This window comes from Haliotis rufescens, unplaced genomic scaffold (genome assembly GCF_023055435.1).
Source record: "Haliotis rufescens isolate VD_foot unplaced genomic scaffold, xgHalRufe1.0.p SCAF_10, whole genome shotgun sequence".
NCBI lineage: Eukaryota > Metazoa > Mollusca > Gastropoda > Lepetellida > Haliotidae > Haliotis > Haliotis rufescens.
In genome coordinates, this window is record NW_025963780.1 from 37,046,822 (window position 1) to 37,064,168 (window position 17,347).

The window sequence follows — 17,347 nt, forward strand, 5'->3', positions numbered from 1 at the left end:
TAGTGGTGTAGTGAGGAGGGGAAGGTCGCCGGTTCGATTCCCGTTCTGTTAAACCAAAATACTTTAAAAGATGGTACTTGTTATTACCCCGCCTGGTGCTCGGCATTACAGGAGATAAAACACGGACTGGTCGGCTCGGTGTAAAACGACGTCATGGTATTTCAGTGGGCTAGGACTATAAAACCGACATTAGTCCGAACTAGTACAGGCAAAAAAGACGAAAATAAAAACAAAAACGAAAACACACACACGCGCACACACACACACAACAACAACAACAACAACAACAACAACAACAACAACAACAATAGGGAAAACACACAAAAATACACACACACGCACGTCGCTGAATACGTACAATAACCTTGAACGCGACGTTAACCTCATTTAACCTCACCTCACCTTGTAGTAGAAATGTAAAATTGATCTTGAACACACATAACGTAACTTTCAACAGCTTAGCTTAGAACTTTTGTCTGCTGCTCAGATATAAAATATAAATACAATATCAAACCCCGATTATACATTCTGTAATATAAGAACCTAAGTATCTTGTAATCAGTACAGTGATGTACCCAAAATCATCTTACAATATAAGTGACACGCGGTTCACACTGTCCATTGGAAAATGGTTAAAAATTAATGAGAGTCTGTCGTACGACCGTGTTGACAGCTAATGCGCAACCCTCAACTCAATCTCCAGTATCACGAACACCCACAACAAACGACAATAATAACAATGTGTATAAAAATGTAATAGTATTCGTTAAGGTGGCATTTTATAACTTTGTGAAAAACACGGCCATCCAATTTAATTCGTTAATATTAATTTCGTTTTCTTGAATGAATATATGGAGTGTATGTGTATGATTATTATTCATAACTACAGGATGGATTTGGCTATAACGAAAAGTTGGAATCAACACAGAAAATAGAGAACGCAAATTAAAGAGATATTTCAAAATTCAAATCAGTTACGAAAAGAACATGATCAGTATAAATTCGAATATAACATGTAGTTCGAGTGTATCGTCATCCCGCAGCAAGCTACACATAGTCACTGATTAGACCTGGTCTTCAACAACACCTGGCATCGACTCTGTACCTGGCGTTATGTAACCAATCTATTACAACACCTGACATCGACCCTGTACCTGGCGTTATGTAACCCATCTATTACAACACCTGGCATCGACTCTGTACCTGGCGTTATGTAACCAATCTATTACAACACCTGACATCGACCCTGTACCTGGCGTTATGTAACCCATCTATTACAACACCTGACATTGACTCTGTACCTGGCGTTATGTAACCCATCTATTACAACACCTGACATCGACCCTGTACCTGGCGTTATGTAACCCATCTATTACAACACCTGACATTGACTCTGTACCTGGCGTTATGTAACCCATTATTACAACACCTGACATTGACCCTGTACCTGGCGTTATGTGACCCATCTATTACAACACCTGACATCGACTCTGTACCTGGCGTTATGTAACCAATCTATTACAACACCTGACATCGACCCTGTACCTGGCGTTATGTAACCCATCTATTACAACACCTGACATTGACTCTGTACCTGGCGTTATGTAACCCATCTATTACAACACCTGACATTGACCCTGTACCTGGCGTTATGTAACCCATCTATTACAACACCTGACATCGACTCTGTACCTGGCGTTATGTGGCCCATCTATTACAACACCTGACATTGACTCTGTACCCGGCGTTATGTAACCCATCTATTACAACACCTGACATTGACTCTGTACCTGGCGTTATGTGACCCATCAAATTACAATACCTGACATTGACTCTGTACCTGGCGTTATGTGACCCATCTATTACAACACCTGACATTGACTCTGTACCTGGCGTTATGTAACCCATCTATTACAACACCTGACATTGACTCTGTACCTGGCGTTATGAGGCCCATCTATTACAACACCTGACATTGATCCTGTACCCGGCGTTATGTAACCCATCTATTACAACACCTGACATTGACTCTGTACCTGGTGTTATGTGACCCATCTATTACAACACCTGACATTGACTCTGTACCTGGCGTTATGTAACCCATCTATTACAACACCTGACATTGACTCTGTACCTGGCGTTATGTTACCCATCTATTACAACACCTGACATTGACTCTGTACCTGGCGTTATGTAACCCAACTATTACAACACCTGACATCGACTCTGTACCTGGCGTTATGTAACTCATCTATTACAATACCTGACATCGACTCTGTACCTGGCGTTATGTAACCCATCTATTACAACACCTGACATTGACTCTGTACCTGGCGTTATGTTACCCATCTACTACAACACCTGACATTGACTCTGTACCTGGCGTTATGTAACCCATCTATTTCAACACCTGACATTGACTCTGTACCTGGCGTTATGTGACCCATCTATTACAACACCTGACATTGACTCTGTACCTGGCGTTATGTGACCCATCTATTACAACACCTGACATTGACCCTGTACCTGGCGTTATGTGGCCCATCTATTACAACACCTGACATTGACCCTGTACCTGGCGTTATGTAACCCATCTATTACAACACCTGACATTGACTCTGTACCTGGCGTTATGTTACCCATCTATTACAACACCTGACATTGACTCTGTACCTGGCGTTATGTTACCCATCTATTACAACACCTGACATTGACTCTGTACCTGGCGTTATGTAACCCAACTATTACAACACCTGACATCGACTCTGTACCTGGCGTTATGTAACTCATCTATTACAATACCTGACATCGACTCTGTACCTGGCGTTATGTAACCCATCTATTACAACACCTGACATTGACTCTGTACCTGGCGTTATGTTACCCATCTATTACAACACCTGACATTGACTCTGTACCTGGCGTTATGTAACCCATCTATTTCAACACCTGACATTGACTCTGTACCTGGCGTTATGTGACCCATCTATTACAACACCTGACATTGACTCTGTACCTGGCGTTATGTGACCCATCTATTACAACACCTGACATTGACTCTGTACCTGGCGTTATGTGACCCATCTATTACAACACCTGACATTGACTCTGTACCTGGCGTTATGTAACCCTTCTATTACAACACCTGACATTGACTCTGTACCTGGCGTTATGTGACCCATCTATTACAACACCTGACATTGACTCTGTACCTGGCGTTATGTGACCCATCTATTACAACACCTGACATTGACTCTGTACCTGGCGTTATGTGACCCATCTATTACAACACCTGACATTGACCCTGTACCTGGCGTTATGTGGCCCATCTATTACAACACCTGACATTGACCCTGTACCTGGCGTTATGTGACCCATCTATTACAACACCTGACATTGACTCTGTACCTGGCGTTATGTGACCCATCTATTACAACACCTGACATTGACTCTGTACCTGGCGTTATGTAACCCATCTATTACAACACCTGACATTGACTCTGTACCTGGTGTTATGTGACCCATCTATTACAACACCTGACATTGACTCTGTACCTGGCGTTATGTTACCCATCTATTACAACACCTGGCATCGACCCTGTACCTGGCGTTATGTAACCCATCTATTACAACACCTGACATTGACTCTGTACCTGGCGTTATGTTACCCATCTATTACAACACCTGACATTGACTCTGTACCTGGCGTTATGTTACCCATCTATTACAACACCTGGCATCGACCCTGTACCTGGCGTTATGTAACCCATCTATTACAACACCTGACATTGACTCTGTACCTGGCGTTATGTTACCCATCTATTACAACACCTGACATTGACTCTGTACCTGGCGTTATGTGACCCATCTATTACAACACCTGGCATCGACCCTGTACCTGGCGTTATGTAACCCATCTATTACAACACCTGACATTGACTCTGTACCTGGCGTTATGTTACCCATCTATTACAACACCTGACATTGACTCTGTACCTGGCGTTATGTAACCCATCTATTTCAACACCTGACATTGACTCTGTACCTGGCGTTATGTAACCCATCTATTACAACACCTGACATTGACTCTGTACCTGGCGTTATGTAACCCATCTATTTCAACACCTGACATTGACCCTGTACCTGGCGTTATGTGACCCATCTATTACAACACCTGACATTGACTCTGTACCTGGCGTTATGTAACCCATCTATTACAACATATGAATACATTTGATATTGACTCTGGCGTTTTGTACCTCCTCTATTACAACACCTGACTCGAACTCTATGCGTACTCTGGTCTGATTTACTACAACCTCCGGGGTGGTCATGACCTCCGAGGTGAGACACTGAATAGGGGACTATTTCTGGTTGTTGTTGTGATTCCTGAGAGCCATTAATCTCTTGTCTGACCCACTTCCGTCAAGCTGTAACCTTCCACTGCCCATACGTTCTATCCCACTCTATCATTTGGCCACGCTACAGTGGATGGAGGTACACTCCTACACAGATCTGACTCTCTTGAACATCATGTAATATAGATCTGTGCAATTTCCCATCACATTATATAGACATTTTTCATTTCAACATCTTAGAATCTAGTAAATAAAAAAGTTGTTTTCCATAAATTGTGTCTACTTTGTCATCTTAGGATTTATGACATATTAACATGGTATAATTAGGGCACATGACATTTTAACGTCATATATTGCGGATGTATGAATTTTGATTTCATTTGGTATTTTATAATAAAAGATATATGTTTGAAGGGGCGATCGGGTAGCCTAGTGGTTAAATCGTTCGCTCGTCACGCCGAAGACCCGGGTTCGATTCCCGACATTGGTACAATGTGTGAAGCTCATTTCTGGTGTCCCCCGCCGTGATATTGCTGGAATATTGCTAAAAGCGGCGTAAAACCATACTCACTCACTATATGTTTGAAAATGTAGTGATTGAGAAATACTGAAAATATTAAGTAAGTTAAAATGTTCCTTTTCAGTAAACAATTCCAATGAGCAAATGATTATATATGAATAGTATCTTACCATGATGGCGGCTAAGATATACGATAACTGGGAAACATGTTTTAATAACTTCTTAAAACAATATCACATAATACACAAAAACTGATGGGTATCTCAGACGTCTTGTCTTTGAAAATCAATAAAGTTGTTTTTTTCCCGACACAAATGTACAGAATTTCAAACATGGGAGGGGTCATCTTGCAGATTCATTTCCTACCCTAGTCAGCGTAAACCAAGTTATGTTACACAATATTACCCACTCACAGATTACCTTTTACACACCGTTACAGGAATTAGTTATAGTTAGTGAGTGAGTGAGTTGGGTTTAACGCCGCTTTTAACAGTATTCCAGTCATATCACGGCGTGTCAGCTTAATGTGCGAGAAAAGCCCGAAGTGATGCAGGTGTCAGACGTTTACCACTTCGGTGAAACCCACGAGATCGGGTATGGTGCTGACAAACCTAGAAACATAATCGGGGCGAACCGGGATTCGAACCCACAATCATAGGTTTCTGGCGTGCCCAAGGGACGCAACTCTGCACAGCGAATCGCGGCGCCTTAGACGACTGGACCACCCGTGCCCCTTAGTTATAGTTAAATAGACATAATCAATTTTAAAAACAGTCCTTTCAATTTTCAATATTATAAAAAAACTCGGTATACTTTCTTTTGCCCAAGTTTAATTATTATTATCAATTTTCAATATCATAAAAATGCTCGGTATACTTTCTTTTGCCCAAGTTTAATAATTATTATATCTATGCCTTGAAATATATATCGTTAACAAATGTATATCCAATATATTGCATGTAGTAACCTTTTGTTTCGAAAGAAATTAATGTTTTTCATCAAATTGCTATATACACAAAGCCAATTCAATGTAATTTAAGTTTGTAATTAATCATATTGTAAACATATACTCAACAACAAAAGTTCCTGTGACACCAATATTTTAGTGTATTTTTCAAACAAGTAAAGTTTGGTTTTCAATATTGTAGTACATTTATGGAATCAAGTAAAAAAAACGCAACTGCTACAGAAAAGCATGCATTCCAGGCAAAATGTGACTTTTAAGCAAGCCCCATGCATTTCAATACCCAAGAATGGGTAAAAAAACATGTGCGTTAACGGGATTCCATATGCATTGTTTAGCATCGTGCTGACAACAACCACTCAGAAAAACAACAAAATTACGCAAATATTCAACATTACGAAATGCCACGCCTGTCCGAAAATGAGCATCTGCGAGCCATTGGTATGCTTCAAGCAGGATCGAGTCAACGTGATGTTGCAAGACAATTTATCGTCCACAGAAACACCATTATTGTTTATGGCAACGTTGGCAACAGACGAATGCACTCAGAGACCATCCTCGGAGTGGCAGGCCACACGTAACCAATAATCGACAAGACAACTGGATTCGAACAACACATCTACGAAATCGATTCCAGCCAGCAACAGTGACTGCAAGAAGCGTCCCTGGACTTCGACGAATAGCTTCACAAACTGTACGTCGTCGCCTCAGATGTGCAGGGATTGTCACCAGAAGACCCGCCAGACGTCCCATTTTGACAGGAAACCATTGCCAAGCACGTCTACAGTAGTGCAGACAGCGTCTACGCTGGACAGCCATGCAGTGGGGACAAGTTCTATTCACTGACGAGTCTCGTTTTCACCTCAGCCACAGCGATTGACGGATTTGAGTGTACCGACGTCGAGGTGAACGTAACGCCAATCATTGTGTCATGGAAGAAGATCGGTTCGGGGGCGGCAGCGTTATGGTATGAGGAGGGATTACAGCAAAACAGAGGACCCGTTTGATAGTGGTAGAGGGAAATCTCAATGGACAGCGCTGTTTTTTTTATTTATGAAATCACACATTTTCTGAAGTCAGTATGGTAAATTAAACCATTTGAACACTTACAGGAGTCTTTTATCTGTTGCAAAACCGAAATTGTTTCAGATTTGGTAAAAAACATAACTTTGCATTAAATCTTATACTCCGACGGTTCCCTCTCAATTCTATCCACTACTGCAGCAAAAGCTATAGTTGGTGAGGTGAGGTGAGGTGAGGTGAGGTGGGGTTTATTGCACTTGTTTAGCGACATGCATGCACGTGTGTTTGTGTGTGTGTGTGTATGTGTGTGTGTGTGTGGCTGCTTGTACTAGTCTGGACTGATGCTGATTTATGGAGCTAGCTCACTGAGATACCATGCCGCAGTTTAACATGAATACCCCACTCAGACACAGTATACCGACTCCAAGCCAACCAGTCCTTGTTTTAGCCCCTAACTGCAGAGCGCTAGACAGGGTAATAAGGAGTACCATATTTTAACGTATTTTAGTATGACGCGGCCGGCGATCGAACCCCGGACCTTCCGCTCTCCTGGCGGACGCTCTACCACTAGACCACGGAGGCGGCCCATAGGCTATTGAAGTAACTGCATGGAAGAGTTTGATCGAGAGGGAGATACACTTCCGGACAAAAGAAAGTATACATACGTGTTTGACGGTGGCTAAAATGAAACTAAAATGAAATGGTTATTTGATGATGACGTATTTGATATGGAAATCATAATTGTGTCTTGGACCTGTAATATGTTTGAAGTGTTTCGGGGGCTGTTTTCAGCCCAGTAACGCTTTGATAACGGTTGTTATTATTTGTATCAAATCCAATTTCAAGTGTATACTTTGTTTTGGCTGGCAATTTCAATTCTTAAATAACATTCTTCAATATAGCATGTTCATGCATACACAACCAATTCTGAAGTTGGATTTGACATCAAACAATCACTTACTTTGTTCATCTTTGAGGATATTCAATAATATTTAGAAGAAAGTTGTGTTTTCCAAATGACAGTCACGCAGTTCATGTTCGTGTACGAGGTGAACTCGATGACAGTGCGTAATTTGGTCCCCATTCATTCTGTATCCCCCTTAATACCCAGCCATTAACACCCAGGGGACCTGGGGTCGGGGAACAGACGTCACTTGGCTAATGAGGGGGATTCTTTGTCGGCATAATGGGGATCGTTATTGTGGGAAGGGCTCCGACAGAGCTGGATACCCACCACGACAGACAGTGTGACGTTGACACTGATAAAGGCCTCTTGGTAGTGCTAATCCTGTGAGTCTGCCACTTGTGACGTCTTCTCAAGCTACCCGTGGAAAGCCGAGTTAGAATTGGTCTTCAGCAACCCATGCTTGTCGCAAGGGCGACTAACGGGATCGGGTGGTTAGGCACGCAGACTTGCTTGATGCATGTCATCGTATCCAAATTGTGTAGTGTAGATCGATGTTCATGATGGCAATCAGTGAATCGTCTGGTTCAGATTCGATTACTTACAAACCGTCATATAGCAACAACAACAAAAAACTTCTTAAGCTAGTTTGTCAATAATTCCGTGTATATATTTCGAAAATACATTCGCTTTTGTTGTTAGATATAACAAGTAAAAGATAATAATTTACTGTACCCAAAGAATGAAATGTCTTGCGTTCATTGTGATTATTGTTTTGTAAAATAGCAGTTTACATCTGCACTTTTGTTAGTATTTAGCGGTGGCGGTGGGGTAGCCTAGTAGTCACAGCGTTCGCTCGTCACGCCGAAGACCCGGGTTCGATTCCCAACATGCGTAAAATGTGTGAAGCCCATTTCTGTTGTCCCCCGCCGTGATATTGCTGGAATATTGCCAAAAGCGTCGTAAAACAATACTCACTCACTTGACGGACCCCGCGTTGCCTAGATACGCGTTATATATTTGGTCTGTCAATCCCCAGAATGCATTCGTGGAACCGCCGATACCGCCTGCAGCGAATCCGGGAACAGATTCTGCGCAGTCTCGGCTGGACGGAGCCCCCAAACATCCCGGAAGGCCTCATCCGCAACATCACCAACCAATCATACCCCTACACGTTGGTGGGGGAAGAACTGGAGACCCAAGATGACCGGCGCTGTTTCTCTGCTTCGTGTGAGTATAGAAGTTACAAGAATGTATACACACATTTATTCACTAGTATTTAAAATGTATTCTATTTGTAACACTATAAACTACTAGGTATAACTAGAGGCGCCTGACGGGATCGGGTGGTCAGGCTCGTTCACTTGGTTGATGCATGTCATCGTATCCCAATTGCGCTGACCGATGTTCATGATGTCAATCACTAGATTGTCTAGTCCAGACTGTAATATTGCATCAAACAAACAAACAAACAAACATCTACGTGTTATAAGAATATTGAAACCTACCTAGAGCAATAGATACTAGTTATAACTAGTTATAATAATACATCAACATTGTATACAATTAGGTATAACGCTATATACTACTAGGTATAGCATTATTTACAACTAGGTATAACACTATATACTACTAGGTATAACAATATATACTACAAAGTATAACACTATATACTACTAGGTATAATATAATATACAACTAAGTTTAACAATATATACTATTAGGTTTGAAATATCTGTTACTAGGTATAGCACGACATGCTTTTGTGTTTAACATCATATACTGCCATGTAAATACTAGTTTCCAAATCATTTTAACAAATATGAACAAAAGAACACCGAGCGATTAATGCACTGTTATCCGCGAATAAAATGTATAAAAATATTTTAAAAATCACTGAAAGGTAATAATGAACACAACGAACACAACAACACTGAACCCTTAAAGATATTTTGTTATCCGAAAACGCTCAGCTTAAGTACTGTGTGAAAACGATTTTGGTCAAGGTAAAGAAAAATGTTAAATTTTATTTTTTTAAATAAAAACAAAATTGGTGATAAAATATAAAAAGCTTGTGTCGTTGTCCGAGGTACTTGACAACATGACAGGCAGACAAAAAAACAACAAAAAACAGAAAAAAAACCAGTGCTGACTGTGAAATTCTGTCCATGAAAACAGGGGCGTTAGTTAAAGACGTTGTACCTGTCAAGGCCGTTCCACGTGGACCCACGTGGCGGTAACGGAACCCATGTCTGCCCATGGGTATTTTCCATTCTTAGATGTTTGAGGTATTCAAAATGAGAATAGCATGTGACCCTGAATGGAACTTCATTCATTCATAAGTTCGTTGGAACTTTCCAGTATCACCTTGAGCTATGTATATATGGTGAAGAGAGCCCCCCGGGCGGGATAGAGTGTTGCCGAGGAATGAATGGGCCACATTGATTGTGTGGCGACAGGCTAAGGCGGGTGGAGCCCATCGTGGCGGATGTTTATCGCTTGTTGTCAGATTTAGATTATGTTAAATTGGAATAATATGTTTGTGGGATTTGCAACAGGAATGCCTCAAACACTAATGTATTAAAGAAAGAATTTGTCTAACATGTATAAAATACATGACATTTAATGGTCATTATTTCTATTCTGAACGTAAGTTAAATACTTTTTAAAAATATTTATTTTTTTTGTAATAATTTAAAATAAAAAAATAATTAAATCAATTAAAAGACAAAATAAACTGAACGGCCGTAGAACTATATCATACCAATAAATGAGGAAGAATGTGTCACCCAGTTGTTGCTGGGGTACGGTTGAACAACCAGTACGTCAAAAACATTTTAGAAGTAATAGTTAGAAGAAAATAATGACATGAATTTATTTATAAGAACTTTGTGTCAGCGTTTCAGGGCTACTTCTTGCCCCTTCATTGTTTGAATAATGAATAGTCAAGAAGTACCTTGAAACGTTAAGAATTTGTTATCCATAAAAAGTTTCAAGTCTTCATTTCAAATGTACGCTTAAATTACTCGTTTTCGTGGATTAGGAATTCTAAACATGTCTGATGTTGTTTCCCTTTGAAACAAAGCTACAAATACTGTTCAAATTCCCAAAATGTATTAAACGATATAAAGCATACTGATAAATGTTATCAGTTTAGAAATATCAATTTTGACGACAATGAATGGGTGGAGAATGTTTGTTCTTTATTTTTCGTTACACTTTTTACATTACACAGAAAAAAACAAATGAAAGTGACACGTTTGTGCTACCATACCATCAGTGGACATACTTTGACAATCGCTATGAGTTCCTGTGACGTGTCTTGTTATGGCGTTCTAGGTTCTCTGCCGAGGAACGTCGACCGCCAGTTGTGGGAGGATGAAGAACTCGGTGGTTTCCGTGTGTACACGAGTCTGGCGGCAAGACAAGACATTGTCCCTACAAACTTGCGCCAAGCAAATCTGAATGTATTCCTTCGACACACAAATGGTGAGCATTATAATCATTATTTCTTTGACAATGATAAATCTATATTTATATTTCATTGTTTACAAGGGGGCACGGGTGGCCCAGTCGTCTCAGGCGCCATTCGCTGTGCAGAGTTGCGTCCCTTGGGCATGCCAATACCTATAGTTGTTGGTTCGAATCCCGGTTCGCCCCGATTATGTTTCTGAGGTTGTCAGCACCATACCTGTACTCCTGGGTTTCACCGAAGTGGTAAACGTCTGAGACCTGCATCACTTCGGGCTCTCCTCCCACATTAAGCTGACACGCCGTGATATGACTGGAATACTGTTAAAAGCGGCGTTAAACCCAACTCACTCACTCATTGTTCACAAACACAGCTGTATCTGTTTATAAAAGACGACCCAGAAATTGGAGGGGGCTATATAATTATTAGTTAGCCTGAAACTATATACGAACGAACATGTTGTTTTCAGTTAAACCCTGTTCATCCGAATGGTACGAACCGTTTCCGGTTATTTAGTCCGGATGAACGAATGTCCGGATTAACGAATAATTGTACGAGTAATGAGCTTGGTCATTGACGCTCCCACAAGTAATCGTCCTTAATGTGAGATGTCCGTATTAACGGGGTTTCACTGTACATGGTTATCTATCGATGCCTGACACTCTCTGACAAACATGACGTAAAAGGTAATGATACCGTGTAAGCCCTCGTCTTGCGGAGATCACATCCGTGGTGTAGAGCGTTCGATCCCCGGCCGCGACATACCAAAAGAGGTTAAAAGATGGTCCTTGTTGTTACCCTGACTGGCGTTTGGCATTTAGGGGATAAAACAAGGACTGGAGTCTCGGCATAGCAAATGTAACGCAGTGGGCTAGCACAATAAAACAGTTGCTTGGGCGGACCCGAACAAACAGCCTCGCACGCACGCACGCACGCACGCACGCACGCACGCACGCACATCTTTGACACAGTTTTTGCTGTTCTTCCTCAGGCTTCACATGTCACGGCGAGGAGGTTCCAATGTCCATCAGCGGATCCAGGTTCCTGGTGTCTGTGTACCAGTTCCTCAGACCTCTGAGATTCCAGCGATCTCGGAACAGAGGTAAGATACAAATATACAAAAACCTGCAAGTTAAGCAAATACTTGAAAAGGTGTTTGCGTTGAAACAACAAAGAGATCGTAATTACTTCCCATCCTATTGTTTTCTATAGCTTGTTCGATCCGTGGAGATCCGGGGTAGAATAGGTCTTCAGCAACCCATGCTTGCCGTAAAAGGTGACTATGCTTGTCGTAAAAGGCGACTAACGGGATCGGGTGGTCAGGCTCGCTGACTTGGTTGATGCATGTCATCGATCCCAATTACGTGGATCGATGCTCATGATGTAAATCACTGGATTGTCTAGTCCAGACTCGATTATTTACAGACCACCGTCATATAGCTGGAATATTGCTGAGTGTGGCGTTAAACAACCAACCAACCAACCAACTACAGCTTGTTCAATGGTCGTTCTAATGTTCCCACTTTGGATTCAGTATTAAACAGGAAACGCTTGCTTGATGCCCGGATGGTGACAACAAATGGACCCACATGGGTGATGTTTAACGTGAAGCAGGCCGTCTCGGAGTGGTTGAGCGGTGAACGAAACAACTTCGGGTTCGAGATTATTGTCAAAGATGAAAACGAGGTCCCGTGCAACGCCATGAATATGCTTGTCCACGTCAACTGCAACAGCCCGGAAGGTAGGGACATACGTAGAGAATAATCTCGTCTCAAAGTAATGTCACATACTGCAGAACACGGGGACCCGTGAAGACTCGGGGAAGAATAGGTCTTCAGCATCCCATGTTTGCCGTAACAGGCGACTATCCTTGTCGTAAGAGGCGACCAACGGGATCGGGTGGTCAGGTTTGCTCGCTTGGTCGATGCATGTCATCGTATTCCAATTGCCTGGGGGCGGTCGGGTAGCCTAGTGGTTAAAGCGTTGGCTCGTCACGCCGAAGACCCGGGTTCGATTCCCGACATGGGTACAATGTGTTAAGCCCATTCTGGTGTCCCCCGCCGTGATATTGCTGGAATATTGCTAAAAGCGGCGTAAAACCATACTCACTCACTCACTCCAATTGCCTGGATTGACACGCCGTGATATAACTGGAATACTGTTAAAAGCGGCGTTAGACCCGTGAAGATCCGGGTTAGAATTCAGAAACCGATGCTTTCTGTAAAAGGCGACTAACAGGATCGGGCGGTCAGGCTTGCTGACTTGGTTGATGATGCATGTCATCGTATCCCAATGGCGTGGTCATGATGTCAATCACTTGATTGTCTTGTCCAGACTCGAGTATTTACAGACCGCCGTCATGTAGCTGGAATATGCTGAGTGCGGCGTACAACAAACAAACAAACAAACTAAAAGCGGCGTTAAACCAAACTCACTCACCACGGAGGTGGTGTTCAAAAGAACTCTTATTCGGCTGAAATGGATATAATTGATTTTGAAATCTTAATTACTTTTACATATTCAACTGCCATTGTCATTCTTCATCTGGGTAGCCGAGTGGAAAACGCGTCGGCTCATCACGCCAAAAACCGGGTTCGATTCCCGGGTTCGAAGCATTTTCTTTGGTGTTCCCCGGTAATAATATGCCTGATATATTTCTAAATATGGCGTAAAACACGACTCACTTCAGAGACTGGATGCAGGGAGGACAACTCGGAGCCTGCAGCTCTCAACAGATTCCGCTGGTTACACGAGAACATCGAGTCCAACTATCCATATTTAGAAATCATCACAAGACAAGGCCGACTTCCTCCTCAGTTTGGTCGGCTCCGGGCGAGACGTGACCTAGGAGCTACGTCATCACCAGTGAGTGACGTCACAACTGCGTCACCAAGAAACATCGTGAGATCGGTCGGGATGTGCCAGGGCACAGAAGTGAGGATAGCAACGTGGGAATCAAGTGAGTTGATAAATGTTATGCCTCATTTATTTATACAATGTTAAGGTGAGCGTGACGTTTATTTTCTAATAGGACACATATGGTCACTCTCTCTCTCTCTCTCTCTCTCTCTCTCTCTCTCTCTTTCTCTCTCTCTCAACGAGCAGTCTCGATCGGGATCGGGGGTAGTCGGGAACTGGGTTGCATGTCATCGTATCCCAATTGTGACGATCGATGCTCAAGATGTCAATCAGTTATTCAGTTTCGAATAGTTGCACACCGCCGTCATATGGCTTGAATATTGCTGGGTGCGACAAACAAACAAACAAACCAACCTTTACCAGCTCGTGTGTAATTTGGCGATTGTTATATATTTCAGGCCCCTATGTAATTGCGCCTACATCCTACACGACGTTACTGTGTGGCGGCACCTGCGTGACGACATTCAACGGCATGCTACAGGTAGGTGTCTGTAGTTACCTCAATCTTGGGGAATTCGAGTTGCGTACCTTGACTGGACCAGGATCCACATATCTTCAGTTTATGTTTCACCGTAGTTATAACGTAATGTACGTTGGTGAGGTTTAATGTACCATGTATAAACATTGTTTATAGCAAGTTTTTATTTCTGTTGACAGATAGTATCGTCACGTTGCCGTCCTACCGAAACACGTCCTGTAATGGGTCTTTATTTTGACGATTCCCAGCGAATTTACTACGGAGAACTACCCTTCACACAAACTTTACAGTGCGGCTGCTGACGAAGTACTGGTCTGCTTCAAGCTTCTTGAATTATGGTTACATTTGAATATGAAAAATAATGTCAGCACTTTATGTCTCAAAACCGAACATTTCGCCTTATTATTATCATTATGTAGCATACATCTCTTGCAAGGTTTCTTAATGGATTGAAAAACAAGACAAGCTAGTATAACTGATATAACACTTGAAGGAAAACTTTGATTATTATATTGAATAGTAATTATTATATCTATATCAAAGAATATCTACAGCTTCGAATCTGTATGCAACAGTGTGACGTCACAATAAATGCAATGAGAACGAGACAGCAGCGTCGTGTGGGGTCCCGTATGCATCACGTGATCAGGGTTGTCCCATTTTTTGTCAAAACAAAATATTCTTCCATAATAATTGATTCAGGACAGATTTACCAGTAGCTAATGCATAATACCCGAGAGATTAAATGGAGTTAACATTACTTAATGTGGGATCTTTAGCTTGTTATAAATATGAATAAAGGAATTATTTAAACCTAGGGATAAAATATATTTGTATGATAAATGAAAATTGAATCTCAATACGAACTGAAAGAGGTGTTTTCATGTATCGTATTCGTATCATGTAGCAGTTATCATATCAGTATTTGTTTAAAGTAGGCTGTACCTTACGTTATTGCATTTTTTTATGCACATTAACACTTATTCCAATGCTTGTATGAACACGTTGCCATGGTTACTGCACTACTTCACTTGCAGCGTGTCACGTGCCATTGTACATAATTCATGACGTACTTAGGCGGAGTTGCCCAGGCAGGGACCCGCATCTCACGTGCCCACCTTACAATGCAATGATGCGCATACGCGAGCTAGTTTGAGTGATCGAATGTTGGTATGGGTGAGGGAATGAGAGTGAGTGAGAGAGAGTGTGGATGAATGAATCATATTGGTTATTCCTTTTCCTTAACAAGGAGACAGATGGCAGCAGTTCTTTTGTATTACATTGTTTATCAATATGAATAAAACATGTGTATATATGATTGGAAACTTGATAGGAGTGGCCAGTATTCGTAATATAGCTTCAGTGCGGGAATATGAAGGAAACGGAATCGGTTTCATCAGAAGCGCTCGTAAATACCCAGAATCAGCATCAGCATCATTATTTAAAGTTACCATCTACGTTCTTCCTGACAGCAAATAGTGTGAAGAAGCCTTTTAAAGTTGGAAGATGACACCTTTTATTGATAATTATCAAACGTTGTTTGTCGACGCTCTTCCTGCCTGCAAAACGGCCTTAATGATAGGTGGACGTTCTTTAGAAATTGGAGAATGACATACAGTAAACTACGGTTATAACGAACCCAAAGGGACCACTTAGTTTAGTTCGTTATAACCGTAGTTCGTTATAGGCATATATACAGCATAACTACAGCAAATTTTAGGGACAAAAAAGTAAGTTCGTTATATCCGTCAGTTCGTTATAAGCGTGTTCGTTATAACCGTAGTTTACTGTATCTTATGGATAACAACTTTTTTTATTGTTTCTGATGATGGAGCAAAGATGTAGCCCTGAAACGTCTTCATAACAATAATATTCCACGTCTTCAAGGAAGTAGCTAAAGCTTAGTCTCTTAACATTTTTTTTATATATATATAGAAACAAATAACTCAATTAAAATTGAAAAGAAACCCCAGATTTAGATACAGAACCTGTGAAAAGTCTAGACTTGCTATGGGTTTACAGTAAGTCCTGGGAGGAAGTGAAAATAATATGGTTCAGGGACTGCGAGGGAAGCAGAACTTCATTACTTCATCAGTACTAAATCATGATGCAAACGATGGAGGTGTGCCGAGCCGGTTGAGTGAATTTGTCACCCTTTTATAATGCATTTTATTCAATATTAAAAGTGGTGTTTCCCGTATATACAAAGTATATGGGGACGAAATACCGACCATTGTTTTGTTATATGTTTTATTCACATTGTATTTATGCATTTGTTTAAATGTATTTATTTCGTTTAAATGACATGTGATTGTTATAAACCTCTCTGTTAATCCCATTGTTGCATCTCTTTGCCTTCTGTACCTAGTGCCTCGTGTGTAGACTAGTGTAGTAGGTCGTACAGACTGTATCGTGTGTTATCAATGAATGTCGTTATCAAATAAACATCCGGTACATCACATCTTATTCTATGTTGTTTGTTGTTTGACGCCGCACTCAGCAATATTCCAGCTATGTGATGGCGGTATGTAAATAATACAGCCTGGACCAGATGATCCAGTGATTGACACCATAAGCATCGATCCACGCAGTTGGGATACGATGACATGCATGAACCAAGTCAGCGAGCCTGACCACCGATCCCGTTAGTCGCCTCTTACGACAAGCATAGTCGCCTTTTACGGTGAGCATGGGTTGCTGAAGACCTAT

At 41.5% G+C, this 17,347-nt stretch overlaps 1 protein-coding gene across 1 annotated transcript in view; it reads left to right on the forward strand.

Moving 5' to 3' along the window:
* LOC124131075 (growth/differentiation factor 11-like) overlaps positions 1-17,097 on the forward strand; it is an 18,148-nt gene extending 1,051 nt beyond the window's left edge. Inside the window, exons 2-8 of the mRNA XM_048390219.1 lie at positions 8,809-8,999; positions 11,109-11,258; positions 12,233-12,343; positions 12,776-12,982; positions 13,931-14,200; positions 14,559-14,641; positions 14,818-17,097. Of these exons, the coding sequence (XP_048246176.1) occupies positions 8,809-8,999; positions 11,109-11,258; positions 12,233-12,343; positions 12,776-12,982; positions 13,931-14,200; positions 14,559-14,641; positions 14,818-14,940 (1,135 nt within the window). The 3' untranslated portion in view covers positions 14,941-17,097. The remainder of the gene's footprint in view (positions 1-8,808; positions 9,000-11,108; positions 11,259-12,232; positions 12,344-12,775; positions 12,983-13,930; positions 14,201-14,558; positions 14,642-14,817) is intronic.
* The last annotated feature ends 250 nt before the right edge of the window (positions 17,098-17,347 follow it).